At 33.5% G+C, this 14,504-nt stretch overlaps 1 protein-coding gene across 2 annotated transcripts in view; it reads right to left on the bottom strand.

Annotated features, from left to right (window-relative positions):
* Positions 1-14,504, bottom strand: part of RFX3 (regulatory factor X3) — a gene marked incomplete at its 3' end in the record, with an annotated part of 187,571 nt that overhangs the window by 92,878 nt on the left and 80,189 nt on the right. For both annotated transcript variants that reach the window (XM_080709261.1, XM_080709262.1), the window contains exon 4: positions 10,120-10,378. In XM_080709261.1, the coding sequence (XP_080565387.1) occupies positions 10,120-10,378 (259 nt within the window). The remainder of the gene's footprint in view (positions 1-10,119; positions 10,379-14,504) is intronic.

The following is a 14,504-nucleotide window of genomic DNA, read 5'->3' as shown; positions in this document are numbered from 1 at the left end:
GAGTACAAATAGGAAAAGTAAAACTGAAACTATTTCTATTTGTAGATGACATAATATTATTATATTTAGAAGATCCAATAAACTCAACCAGAAAGCTTTTAGAACTGATCAATAAATTTAGCAAAGTATCTGGCTACAAAAACCAATCTTCAAAAAATCAGAAGCTTTTCTATATGCCAACCATAAATCCACTTAAAAAGAAATCCAGGAAATATTTCCACTTGTAATATTCCCCCAAAACAATAAAATACTTAGAAATAAGCCTAATGAAGGAGGTAAAAGGCATCTACAAGGAAAATTATAAAACATAGAAAAAAGAAATTGAGAAGATCTTAGAAGATGGAACGACCTTCTATTCTCTTGGATAGGCAAAATAAATATCAAAATGGCCACTCTTCCAAAATGATCTACAGATTCATGCAATACCCATTATATTATCAAAGTCATTCTTCACAGACAGAAAAATCAGACCTTAAATTCACTTGGAACAACAACAACAAAACAGAAATAGCCAAAATAGTTCTCAGCAACAAGAATCATGCAGGAGGCATCATAATACCTGACTTCAATCTATACTACAAGGCCACAGTAATAAAAATAGCATTTTATTGGCACAAAAGCAGACACATAGACCAATGGAGCAGAATAGAAGACTCAGAAACAAATCCATACATTTATTGCTAACTGATTTTTGATAAAGAGACCAAAAACATACACTGGAAAAAAGAAATTTCAACAAATGATATTGGCAAAACTGATTATCCATATGCAGAGAAGTGGAAATAAATTCCACATTCCCACCCTGCACAAAAGTCAATTAAAGATGGATCAAACACCTAAATATTAGACCAGAAACCTTGCAGCTACTTAAAGAGGGCATAGAACCAACATTCCAAAAATAGGCACGGGTAAAGACCCCAATGGCACAAGAAATTAAAAATGAGGATCAGTACACAGTATTGCATTAAATCGAAGAACTTCTATGCAGCATAGGAAACTATCAAGATCTTTGACAGAGAGCCGATGGAATGAAAGATTTTTGCCAGCTACTCTTCTTATAGAGGATTAATATCTAGAATATACAGAAACTGAAGAAACTTACTGCCAAAAAAACCAAATAACAAAATAAAAAAATGAGCAAGTGAACCAAATACACACTTCACAAAAGAAGAAATCCACATGACCAATAAATGATTTAAAAATGTTCAAATCAGCCGGGCATGGTGGCACATGCTTGTAATCCCCGCGCTTGGGAGGCTGAGACAGGAGGATTGCGCAGGTTCAAAGCCAGCCTCAGCTACTTAGTGAGGCTCTTGGAACATAGTGAGACCCTGTTTCCAAATAAAGTCTAAAAAATAGGTCTGGGATGCCGGGCATGGTGGCACACGCTTGTAATCCCCGCGCTTGGGAGGCAGAGACAGGTGGATCGTGAAGGTTCGAAGCCAACTGTGTGTGCTGGCTTAGGAGACCCTGTTTCCAAATAAAAATGTAAAAATAGGTCTGGGAGTGTAGCCCGGAGGTAGAAGGGCTTCCAGGAACCCCAGTACCACCAAAAAAAAAAAAAAAATAGGTCTGGGAGTATAGCCGGAGGTAGAAAGCCCCCTGCGCCCCACCCCAAGTACTGCCAAAAAAAAAAAAAAAGTTCAAATCATTATCATTATCAGTCAGAGAGATGCAAATCAAAACTATCCTGAGATTTCACATATTGTAATGGCAATCATTAAAAACACAAATAATAAAAAATGCTGTCAAGGATGTATTAATTAGAAACTTTAATACATTGTTGGTGGAACTGAAAATTAATGTAACTATTCTGGACAACTGTGAGGATTTTTTTTCAGAAGAATGGAAAGTGAACCTAACATATGACCCAGTTATACCCAAAAGTATGGAAACCAAACTCTCAGACGAATGCGTGCATATTTATGGTTATAGCTGCACAATTCACATTGCCGAACTATGGAACCAGCTGAAATGATCATCAAATAGATGAATGGTTACAAAACTATGGGATAGTACACAATGGAATTTTAATCAGCCGTTGAGATGAACAAAAGTATGTCATTTGCAGGGAAATGGATGAAAATGGAGAAAAAACATTATGCTAAGTGAGATAAGTCAGTCACAAAAAGTGAAAAATCAGATATTCTCCTTAATATGGGGAAGCTAGAAAGAAAATAGGACATTAGAGGGACTCCAGGTAAAGGAAGAGAAATCTTAAATAAGTGAAGAAGGCAGGAGATAGGAGGGGGGAGAAGAAAACACTTCAATGGACAGGATGTACATATAAAACTTATCTATCACTATGCTGAGCAAGGGAAGGAGGGGAGTAGGAGGGAACTGGGTGGGAACTAGTAGAGGGCTCAGTGAGTGCGGTGTGTATGTATGCCTCTATCACCTTGAATGTCATCAAGATGTATGACTGCAATGCACCAATAAAATTAAAAATTAGATGATATAAGCACATGGAAATATATATTTCATTTTACATACAGACTCACACACTACCCTTGCTTTTCCATTTAACAATATGTTTTGGAGATCTCTTCATGTAAAAGTATACGTGTGATGCTTCACTCTATTTAAAGCTATATGAAGGGGTGGTCCATTTGCCTACCATGCATAAGGTATAGGCGTTCTCGTTCTCTCTCTCTCTCTCTCTCACCCACCCTCGCACTCACACATGCACGCACGCACACACACATACATATACACACACAGAAAGGATAAATGTATTAAAACTTAAAACTCAATATGTATGACTGTATAAATGTATTAAGACTTAAAAACTCCTGCCAATGTTTTTTATTACAAGTAACTTTACAACAGACACTGTTGATTATTCAATATTTTGTATACACACAGTTATTATCAGTGGGATAAATTTCTAGAAAAACACTGTGTCAAAGGATATGTATATTTTCAATTTGATAAAAATTTCCGCACTGCTTTCCAATCTTGTACCAATTTAGATTCCCATCAATAAAGATTCTGATTGCCCATTTCTTTATACATTTGTCAAGACTTACTTCTTTTTTACTTATGAAAGAGAAAAAATGTTATCTATTTGTAATTCATTTTTCATTTCCTTTTCAGTGGACAGACTATTCGTGTGTTTTATCCATTTCTGGTCTTTTATCTTTTCTAATGGATTTGTAAGAGTAATATTTGTAAGATATTTGTAAGAGTGATATTTGTAAGACCAATTGGTCTATATATAAAAAATTAGTAGCCGGTGTGGTAGCACATTTAAGTTCTCTAGCTTATTCAATTTACTGTTTTATTCATGTGCCTAGATAATTGTTTTAATTAGAATTCTATAATTTGTTTTCAAAGTGGTAGGCTATTTCAAATACTTCCTCTCTATTTTCCATTACCTTTATTATTTTACCAACTTTCTTACTCTTCTTCCATGTCTGTTTATATAAAGCTTTGTGAGTGAAAGAAAAAAATCTATTGATATTTTTATTGAGGTTATGTTGAAATTTTTAAGTGATTTTAAAGAGATTAAATATTTGATACTAAAATTTCTTACCCAAGAATATAGTATGACTTTTTGATTGTTCAAGTTGTTTTGTGTGTCCCTCAGAAACTTTAAAAAGTTTTATTTAGCAGGTAAAATTTATACATATGTTGATAGTTTACTGCCAAATATTTTTGTTGTTGTTGTTGTTTTTATAGTAAATGAGATATTTGCTTCCATAGTATTTTCTAAATAATATTGTTTGCATCTAGAAAAGCTTTGATTTCATTGTATACTAATTTTGAACTGAGCTACTTTAATAACTTATTTTAGTTATATCTAATTATGATTTTATCAGTTACAAAATTGTCATATAAAATTCTCACCTTTTTACTTCCTTTCTATTTTTATATTTCATTTTCTTCTTTTGCCTATCTTTTTTGTATTTTTGAAGGCACAATTAAAAATCACATCTTCCTTTTTTAACAAGACAGATGGGAAAGTCACTAAAACTGATACCATGTAAATTTAAAATGAATGTCTAAAATTATTTCTAAGAGTCTGAAGCTACATTACAAAACTTCTAGCCCATCAGTTTTACTATCATCAATAGTTAGAATGAAATATCATATCTAGATTTGAAAAGAAAGTAGATAATTCTGTGGTTAATAAACATAACTATAGTTGCACATGAATTTTCAAACATCATTAAGCCCTCCTATTATAAACTGCATGAAGTAAAACCTAGCTATTTCTAGTAATGCTTCAACCTCATTTCTGAAATGCTATTTCAGTTTGAAACAGTAAAAAAATCATTATTATCCTTGTGTGAGTAGTGCAGGGGAATTCAGTGGCTGTGCACAGGACAGACTGAAGGAAGGCCTGTCATTTTGTTTGTCATAACCTTCTAGTTTATCAAAATTTCTAGGAGAGGAATGTCTTACAGCCTTAACCGCAAAATCACTGCCTCCAGATCTTATCAGCTTCAAGGCTAGAGCCCTGTGGAACTGACTGACAGCTGAATGGAATACAGATGAAGTGATGGAGATTACAAGTCACTCAAAGTCCCATTTTATTAAGTGCTTGAAAATGAGGTCCCAGAACCTTCATTCAATTTATGATTTAGTGCAGGAAGCAGAAGATTTGTGGCACTCTGTCTGAGGAGTTTCATTTGAGGGTTCAGGCTGGCCTAGGGAAGAGGGACAAGGAAACTAGAAAATGCCAAGATCCTAGTAGAAATACATGCTTTTGCTCAAATAGGTGAAGAAACCATTTTTTTTCCTTAAACATTGAGACTAATTTGAAGACTAAATTGTTTTATAATTTATAAAAATTACTGAATTATTTTCTCCAAGGCATGTCTTTATAGGCACTGTAATTAAACAAAAATTTTCATCTCATGTGACGACATTGCCTTTCTATCTCAACATAGCCATAACTAATAAGACAATATTGTTTTAATATTTTTTCTTTAGTAAGATAGATGTAAAATTTTTTAGTAGTATGGAGGATTAAACCAGGAGCAGTCTGCCACTGATCTACATTCTCAGCCCTTTTCATTTTTGAGATGGGGTCTATCTTAGTTTTAAGGTTAGCCTCCATGTTGTCATCTTCCTGCCTCAGTCTCCTGAGTCACTGCAATTATGATAGTAAACCACTATCCCTGGCTCAGATGCTTTTAATGTAATCATTTTTATAAAGTAAGAAAGTCTTTCATGTACTGATATGGAAAAAAAGCTGTAAAGTAAAAAAAAAAAAAGCAAGATAAAGTGTTTTTTGTTTTTTGGTTTTGGTGGTTCTAGGGATGGAACTCTTCTACCTCCAGGCTACACTCCCAGACTTATTTTTTTATATTTTATTTGGAAACGGGGTCTCTTAAGCCAGCAAGGCTGGCTTCGAACCTGAGAGATCCTCCTGTCTCCACCTCCCAATCACGTGGGGGATTACACGCATGCACCACCACACTCTGCTAAAGTATTTTGTTATTTTTTGTGTGAAAATGGAGGCTATAAATATTCTGAGTATATGTTCATAAAATATATTTAGAATAATACTTAAAAACTTGGTATTCACTATGCATTTTCCTATATCTTTTGAATGCACATATTAATAACATATAACAAATTCATATAATAAAATTTTTTAAAAATTAAAAATAAAACAAATGGCAACTGGTACCACACCAGGAAAGGAATAAGAAAACAAAATGATTTTCTGGGGAGCTAAACATATTCATTATTTTAAAAAATGCATTCCCTTATACCAACTTTATAAACATGTAAACAAGGATGAAAAAAAAGTACCTACAATTCTCAAATGAATTCTCAGCTTTCTATAAATAACAAATTCTGCTATGCTTTTACTTAGAGCATATGGACATTCAAGTTTTCTTCAAATAATTAAAACAAATTATAATATTTTACATTAGTCAAAAAGGAAATGTGAATTTAATTTCAACACATGTTCCTTGTGCCCCTTATTGGGATCTAATTTTAGCAAACCCTTTACCATACATAATTATTAAATGTAAATACCTAAAGGTGTTAAAATTAGTTTTCACAGCACAGTCTTGAAATGCTTAATGTAGTTTTATTTAGTTATCAAGAAGTAAAAGCTCCATAAATAAACATCTGATTTTAAGAACACAAATACTGTTTAGTGGAAGAGTACATAAAGGTTCTGAAAGCCTATTACTAACTACTGTATAGTCTGCTATAAGATCAACTATGTTAGGATGAGAACACAAAAATTCATCAACTTTCTTCATTAGCATTCCTTTTACATTAAGGTAAACTTTTCTTTGTGGAAGGAAATAATTCCTAATAATTTTACAGGAAAGTATTTCTGTATAGAAGCAGGCCAAATGTAAAAGTGAGTCAATGCAATTATTCTGAGTACTACATCAAGAAATTTTGCTTGCCAGGAACTGAGTAATTGTTCAGTTGTTATTTCCAAATATCTAAAATTAACTAGTTTCTCATTATCTGAATTAATTACAGGTCTAGCTGACTAAAGTCCTCTCTTAGTATCCAAAAGAGACGGGTTATAGGAACCCCCTTCAGATACCAAAAGCTGTGGATGCTCAAGTTCCTTATATAAAATGTCATAGCAATTGTACATCACATATGAACATCCTGCTGTATACTTGAAGTTATCTCTAGATTAATTACAATACCTAATTCAATGCAAATGTTATGTAAATTGTTATATTATTTAGGGAATAATGACAAGAAAAAGTCTATACATGTTTAGCACAGATGCAATTTTTTTTCCTGAATATTTTCTACCTGAGGTTGTTTGATCCCATGGATGCAGAACCCATGGATATAAGAGGACTGTCTGGCCAAGCATGGTGGTACATGCTTATAATTCCAGTACTTGAGAGACAGGAAGATCATAGGTTCCAGGCCATCCTCAGCAACTCAGCAAGACACTGTTTCAAAATAAAGAATAATATAGAGCTGGGGTATAGCTTAGAAATAGAATGCCCCTGAGTTCAATCCCACTACAGTGGAATGAATGAATGAATGAATGAATGAATGAATGAATTTTGGCCACAATATATGATACTCCTACACAAATAGTTCAGTCAGCTATGGTATAGGTTATAGGTTGAACAAAAAAGAACAAAGAGGACAACTGAATGAGTGTAGTATGGCTCAATATTTAGAAATAAATGGCTTGTTATAACCAACATGTCCTAAAATATCTTTTAATGTGATTCTGTAGTGAATGCAAAAGATAAATGAAGCAAATTCCCTGACTTGGAACCTACTAAAAATATTAATTTATACAAGTTGAAACAAACAAAATCTACCAACTGTCTAACATATTGTAAGAGGATGGAAGGAAATCTTAAATAGGTCCACAGTGCTTGAAGTTTGTTAACTTTACTACAGTAACACATGAAATTATAAACTGCAAGTCACTTTCACACTTAGAATAAAGCTAATGAAAATTTTCAGTATAACTATGAAGTGGTGGGGTCTAAGCAAACAAATACCTTGGTAATAAATACAAGACACTATACCGTAAACATTAGCAGTGATCTAGTCAAGTAAATGTGTGCTAACATATAGGTTCTGATGAAAGTAACCTGCAAATTTTCTATAATGAATGGTATGTTTTAATTTTTACTCCTTTTGTTAAAAAATAAAATAATCTTATGAAAAAGAAAATACCCCTCTACCCAAAACTTCTGACAGAATTTTTTCCTTAATAAAATAACCTCACTTATTAATATTTAAAGTGATAAATTAACATGTTTAATTGATATTAATTGGTGCTTTTTAAAAAAGTTTCCAACTATTTCTATTTATTGTAATTAATTTATATTATGTGTTCAATTTACCAATAAATATAATAAAAATCATACATGAAAGCCAGGCATAGTGGCACATACCCGTATCCCAGCAATTGGAGGCTGAGAAAAGAGGATTGCAGGTTCCAGGTCAGCCTCAGCATCTTATTGATATACCTCAGCAACTTAGCAAGACCTCATTAAAAAAAAAAAAAATTAAAAGGGCAGGGGGTGTTTCTCAGAGGTTGAATCCCCCTGGGTTTAATTCCCAGTACAAAACAACAACAAAAATTTATATAATGTGTAACATAAGGGGTATACAAGCTTTCATATTCTATAAAGAAAATATAAAGTTATCCCTTATAAAAAATTTACTATACATTTCCTTTGTTAATGTTTCCAACTATATTTACATGACTTGGAATATACAATGTAATTTATCTAGTAATAAAACTAGTAAGTTTAGTAAATTTAAATCCACTTGCTAGGGATATTTGGCAAATTGCTAAAATCAGTGTGAAGGCAGCAGGAACAGCCAGAGAAGATGTAGGAAAAGATGGGGTGGGAAGGGTGGACTAACGACATGAGATGATGGATGGAAAAGGAGGACAGCACCCATTGGCCCTGCTCTGCAGTTTTCCCATGGTCTTGATAAGGAGCAAGTACTCTACTTTTCACTGAAAATGACTTTCTAGGTGGCCTTTATTAGAAGTGCTATCAAGAACTGGCGACCTTTTTCTTCCTTTTCCTTTTGTGGTAAAGATATGGTAATTTTTACATCTGTGATATACTATAATTCTTTTTAAAATATTATTATGCTTAAAGCCAAAAGAAAATTAGAAAGTCATTTACTCTAATCCTTTATTTTACTGATAGGGGCAGTGAAGTCCAGAGAGGCTATGATTTATTAGGGTAATTCCTGTTAGTTTATAATCTATATAGATATACTGGTATGACTAAAAGGTTTAAAAATATTGTATTTAGCATAATTACAAGCCAGAGACAAATACAAAAAGGAAATGCTTGAAAAACACAAAGAAATAATTTTAACAAGGAATTCTACTCTCAGAACAGCAGTAATTTGTTCTGATGTTAACAACAAATACTGAATCAAAAACCAATGGGCTTGAAAATGGATAAGGGAAAAGGCACTAAATGAAGAAAGTATGAAAACTTAGAATCATTACAAATACACAAAAGATATGCAAAGTGCTTACACGTATATACATCTTAGAAGAAAACCCACAAAATCAGAAAATATAAGTCTTTCATATGATTATTTTCTCCTAACTTTATATCTACTTCATTTTATTTCAAGAACAAGCTATAAGTTAAGATGGTGAGAAAGAGGCACATCTACTTAGCTTAAATTCTTAGCTCTTTTTAGTGTGAAATATCTAGAATATTGACTTCATTGCTATTTTGACTTATATGGTTATTCTCCCTTACATGTTCAATTGAGGTGAAATAGGTAAGCTCAGTATTTCTATGACATCATTTAAACACATTAAAATATACTGTGTCAAAAATAAACACAAATTTTGAAAGCTTCAAAACTCAGAAGATATGTAGGTGTGTCTCTAACATTATTTGCTCAAAGATAAGATCAGAGTCAGCACAATTATGTTTTATCTGAATCATTTTGAATGCTTCCCAAAGTCTCTCTCTGGTAGAAGGCAGCATAACTTTTTATCTGGCACATTAGTAGACATTTTTTAATTTTACTAGTTAAGTATTTATTTCAATATGTGTAAAAAAAACTCCACATGGTCTTACACTTTAGAAGTGAGTCAGTTTAAAAAGCATTTTAAGTAAATAACAGTACACATGGCATGAATATGGAAAAGCGTAATGGTCTAGAGTAAGGGAGACATGGCCACACATAATGTAACTTCTCTGGGGATGAGCTGGCATTAATACTACTGATGAAAGATGTAAAAATTCCACATTAAACTGTTTTATTCTCTATTTTACTGATTGGTTTTAATATTATAAAAGCAAGCAAAATATAAAAGTTCTTTTGATACTTATTTTTCTGAATATCACTGAAAATAAAGTATTTTATTGACTATGATTGAAGATAAAATCAGCTGTTTCATGAGTGAAACTCACCTCTCTAGCTTCCTATTACTAATGGAAACTTCTAATTCATTTAATTGGAGCATACATATTAGTAACATTTTGCAAAATGCTACGTGTAATATATTATGCATACTACCACAATACTAAAACTGCTTAACACATTCTTGCCCCAGTTCAGGTCTCTGTGATTCTTTTCTTTCCGAGAAAGAAAGAAGAACGTACAATAGAAGCTATCAAAAAGCTAGACTGAACAAATAAAAACTCAAATACTTACTGTTGCAGGGGAGGCCCGAGTTGTATGTGTCACTGAGTGACCAGAATTCTCCATTGAATTGCCTATTAGGTAGGTTCCTCCAGAGCTGCTGATGAGTTGTCCTCCTGTGACACCCATCTGGATCCCACCAGTGCCCACCATACTGTGGGAGGAGACCACGGTAGTCACCTGTGCGGAACTCCCTTGAGTATCAAAGTAATTCCCTCCAGTGTTTTGGCTGTACATCTGTGTTTCTGTGTAAGGATAAGTTGTTGTTCGGCTTTAGAAAAAGAAGAAAAGAGGAGAAATTTACTAGCTTATTTATATCATCTGATTAAACTTTCTTTTTTTATTGGTTCATTGTAGTCATACATCTTAATGGCGTACAAGATGGTAGAGACAGACATGTACACATCACTCATTTTGCCCTTCCCCAATTCCCACCCCATTCCTTCCCCTCCCTCCTTCTCATGTTTGGCTTAGGGATTGACTTTTATATGTTTTTGAATGTACACCATGTACATTAGGAAATTTCCCTCTTCCCCCTCCCCATGCCCCTCATTTTGGTTGCCTTATTTGCAACCTTTTCATCTAGAGTTCCTCCTATGACCCTTTTTCTCTCTAGCTTCTGTGTATTTGGGAGAGAATCTGATTTTCAGCTGTTTGTGACTGACTAATCTCACTTAGAAATCAGAGTGGAGACCTTGAAGCTCCTTGAAGAGGGCATAGGTCCAACACTTCAACACATAGGCACAGGTAAAAACTTTCTCAATAGAACCCCAAAGAACAAGAAATTACAAAGAGGATCAATACATGGGCTTGCATTAAACTGAAGACCTTCTGTACAGCAAAGGAAACTATCAAGAACCTCAAAAGAGAGCCAACGGAATAGAAGAACATTTTTGCTAGCTATTCCTCCAATAGAGGACTAATATCTAGAATATAAATTTTCTTATAAGTTATTTAAAATAGATAATTTATCTTAGTCTTTGGAACATAGCAAGTTTTACATTCTTGAGTGAAATGTCATTCCCAGAAATAATTGGATTTACTTTCCAAATTTAAGGTTCATTCTTTTAATAAGTACCTAAACTTGCTCCTGTACTTTAGGGATTTTGCTGTCTATAGCTGCCTACTGCTAGCATATAAACAAGCTAAGGTCTTCTTCAAAAAAATCTTTCTTTCTTTCTTATGAAGCTTCCTAAAATTCCCATTTTTAGACAAGCTGAGCTTCACAATGACAGTGCTGATAAGAAACTGTTCATACTACTTCACATTGCTGGGTGATTCTCAATAACCCTCTGTGACTGACATAGCTTGAATGGATCTCTCTCTTACCATCATGAGGATCTTAAGCAAAAACAGTTTATTCATCTTGAATTCTAAATCCCTAACATCTCTCCATCTTTATACCCAAACTTCCCTCTTCCTCCTCCTCTTCGCCTTCTTCATTTTTGGGTACTGGGGATTAGTGAGTCTTCCACCTCTGAGCTGAATCTCCAGCACCCCCCCCCTTTAAATTTTGAAACAGGGTCTCACTAAGTGCCAAAGATGGTCTCAAACCTGTAATCCTCCTGTCTCAGGCTCCCAAGCACTGGTATTACAGGCATGTACCACCACACTTGGTGTATGCCCCCTATACTTGTTCTTATTTTGTATTTCTCAACAACTTTGATCAAGATTCTGCCCTTAGCCTTTCACTAAGGCTGCTTTTTTCCCCCTTAAAGTACTGGGGATAGAACCCAGGGGCATTCTACCTCCAAGCGACACCCCCAGCCCAATTTTTTGTTTATTTTGTTTTTTTTTTTTGTTTGTTTGGTTTTTTTTTTTTTTTTTTTTTTTTTTGGTGGTACTGGGGTTCCTGGAAGCCCTTCTTCCTCCGGGCTACACTCCCAGTCCTATTTTATATTTTTGAAACAGGGTCTCTTATGCCAGCACGGCTGGCTTCGAACCTGCGAGATCCTCCTGTCTCCGCCTCCCAAGCGCGGGGATTACAAGTGTGTGCTAAAGCTATCTGTTTTAACCACTCTGGTTCCTTATTTTTATGGCATTTTGTTTCCACTTTTTATGTTTTGCGACTACACCTGAAGAACCTTTTGCAGTTTCCATTTTCCTGGTACTTTCAATATTAAATTTTCTGAGGTTTCTATTTTTCTCCTTATTTTAATTTAGAACATGGACCTTTATCACATGCATGTGCAGGCTCATGGTAAGCAACCATAGAGGTTGATATCTCTGCTTCCTCTACTTTCTAGTTACACTTTAAGAATTTAAATCTGAGTTGCTAACAGCCATCTGGTTATCTCTATTAGAAAACCCCATGATATACTGGCAACTCCATATGTAAAATCTAACATGGATGAGATTCCTTCTCTCTCTTGCTCAATATCTGTATTTCCTCTCATAAGAAAGCAGCACCACCATCCCAAGCTTTGAAAATTAATGCTGATACTACACTTAGACTGACATAAATCACTAAGTACTGTCAATTTTATCTTCTAAATAAAATTCAAAATTCTCCAATCTTCCTTTCCATTATGATATTCATGGACTTACCTCATAATGTACTCTACTATAATAACCTTGTAATTGGTTTTCTTTCCACTAATCAGGCTTTCTTCCAACCTACCTCCAACTTTGCTGACAGGGGAATTTTTTTTAAATGCAAATGTGAAAATATAAATTTGCTTAAAAATCTTCCCATGATTCTCCGATTCTCCTTTGCCATCAAAATTCTTTCTTTGAGAAAAAGTTCAAAATTTGTGAGGGGCTGGTGACTACATAATCTCTGGACTAGGTGCTAACCATGTAGCACCAAGGCTTTTTTCACTAATACCATGTGGACCATTTTGCTCATCCTCCCAAAGTGGTTTTTTTTTTTCCTTCTTGCTTCTCTGCTTTACTATATATGGTTTACTCTTATCTTTCTCTTTTACCCCCTTTCTTTGTCCTAATCATCCTTAAACTCTCAGCTTAAACTCCTTGTCTCAAAATTATTTTCTCCATCTTCTGCCCTCCATAATTATTCCTCACAGGGCTGTTATCTTTTGCTCTCTATATTTTCCTAACACTCTTTGCATTCATGAAATACAGTGATCAATATGATTATCAATTTTTCTTATCTTTATATGCTCTTGAAGATATATTTATTTCCATCTATAATCTCAATACTTTAAGCACAGTAGTCAATAAATTGAAATATAATTCCATTTAAAATATGATTCTATTCTGGATATAACAGCTAATTTCACCAATTTTATAATATAAATCCTTTTATGTTTTGTTAAAATATGAGAAATTGTGCTTAAATATTTGAGATTTTTCTGTATAGTTTAAAACAAACGTTTAATCCAGTGTAACACTTGAAATTTATAATATAAATGTAATAATTAAATAATTGTGTTCAGAAAGTGTTCCCCAGTATGTAAAGCTACTCCTTTTCAGATAATATAACAACAAATTCAGGTATAAATTTTAGTTTGGAAATTGATACAGAAACAACTCCATAGAGAATATTATTTTACAAATAAAAATGCCATTTCAGATAAAAATTCTTCTCATCATTGCTGCATTTTCCAACTGGATAGCTTCTTTATTTAATGAAACAAAATAGCCTTATTGATTATAAAAAGAGAAATAAGGTCATTTTAATTTATGTTCATTAAATACAATAGTGACCCCACTTAATTGTAATTAAAACAACATAATATGATGTTAGTATTTAACTATAGTCAAATAGATTGTACAAACAGATATAGGATGGTAAATAATTTGACAGTTGCAAGACATGGTGCTGACTTTCTTTTTTGTAGTCCAAGCAGGATGATTATGTCCTTTGGTAGCAAGTAGATTTTGCAAATACAAAATACAACAGCAGCTAATGATAGCTCACATGTATTAACTAACCATTTACTATGCAACCAACTCTATATGCCTTTTGTGTATTAACTCATTTAATCTTTATGACAACTCTTAGAGGTAGCTTCTGTTATGATTCATATTTTGTACACAGGCCGAATAATTGTAATTTGGATGGGACATAGATAATGAATCATGGATTTAGAATCTGTACTTAGATCATGCTGTCAAACATTGGTCATATGAAAAGGACTTCACATTTTATGTATGCCAATGATGCATGTGAACTACTACTAAGGAATAGCTTTTAACCAATGATATAGGAAACATGAACAATTTTTGTTGCTACTGTGATTTCCTAACCCGTTAGCTCACTGTTTAGTAGCAACACACTAATCTCTGTTATCACCCATTACAGGAATGCTAATGATGCATTTGTAATGGTAAAGAATTACACAGCCATTTCAGAAGATATTTTTCACCATATACCTCATCATAAGAAATATCACAAGAAATTTAAACTACTCAATTTATCAGGCATTCCCTTT

This window comes from Muscardinus avellanarius (assembly GCF_963383645.1).
Source record: "Muscardinus avellanarius genome assembly, chromosome: 13".
In the NCBI taxonomy this organism is placed as follows: Eukaryota; Metazoa; Chordata; class Mammalia; order Rodentia; family Gliridae; genus Muscardinus; species Muscardinus avellanarius.
The sequence above is the reverse complement of the archived record's forward strand: the minus strand, read 5'-3'. Positions and strand labels throughout refer to the sequence as shown.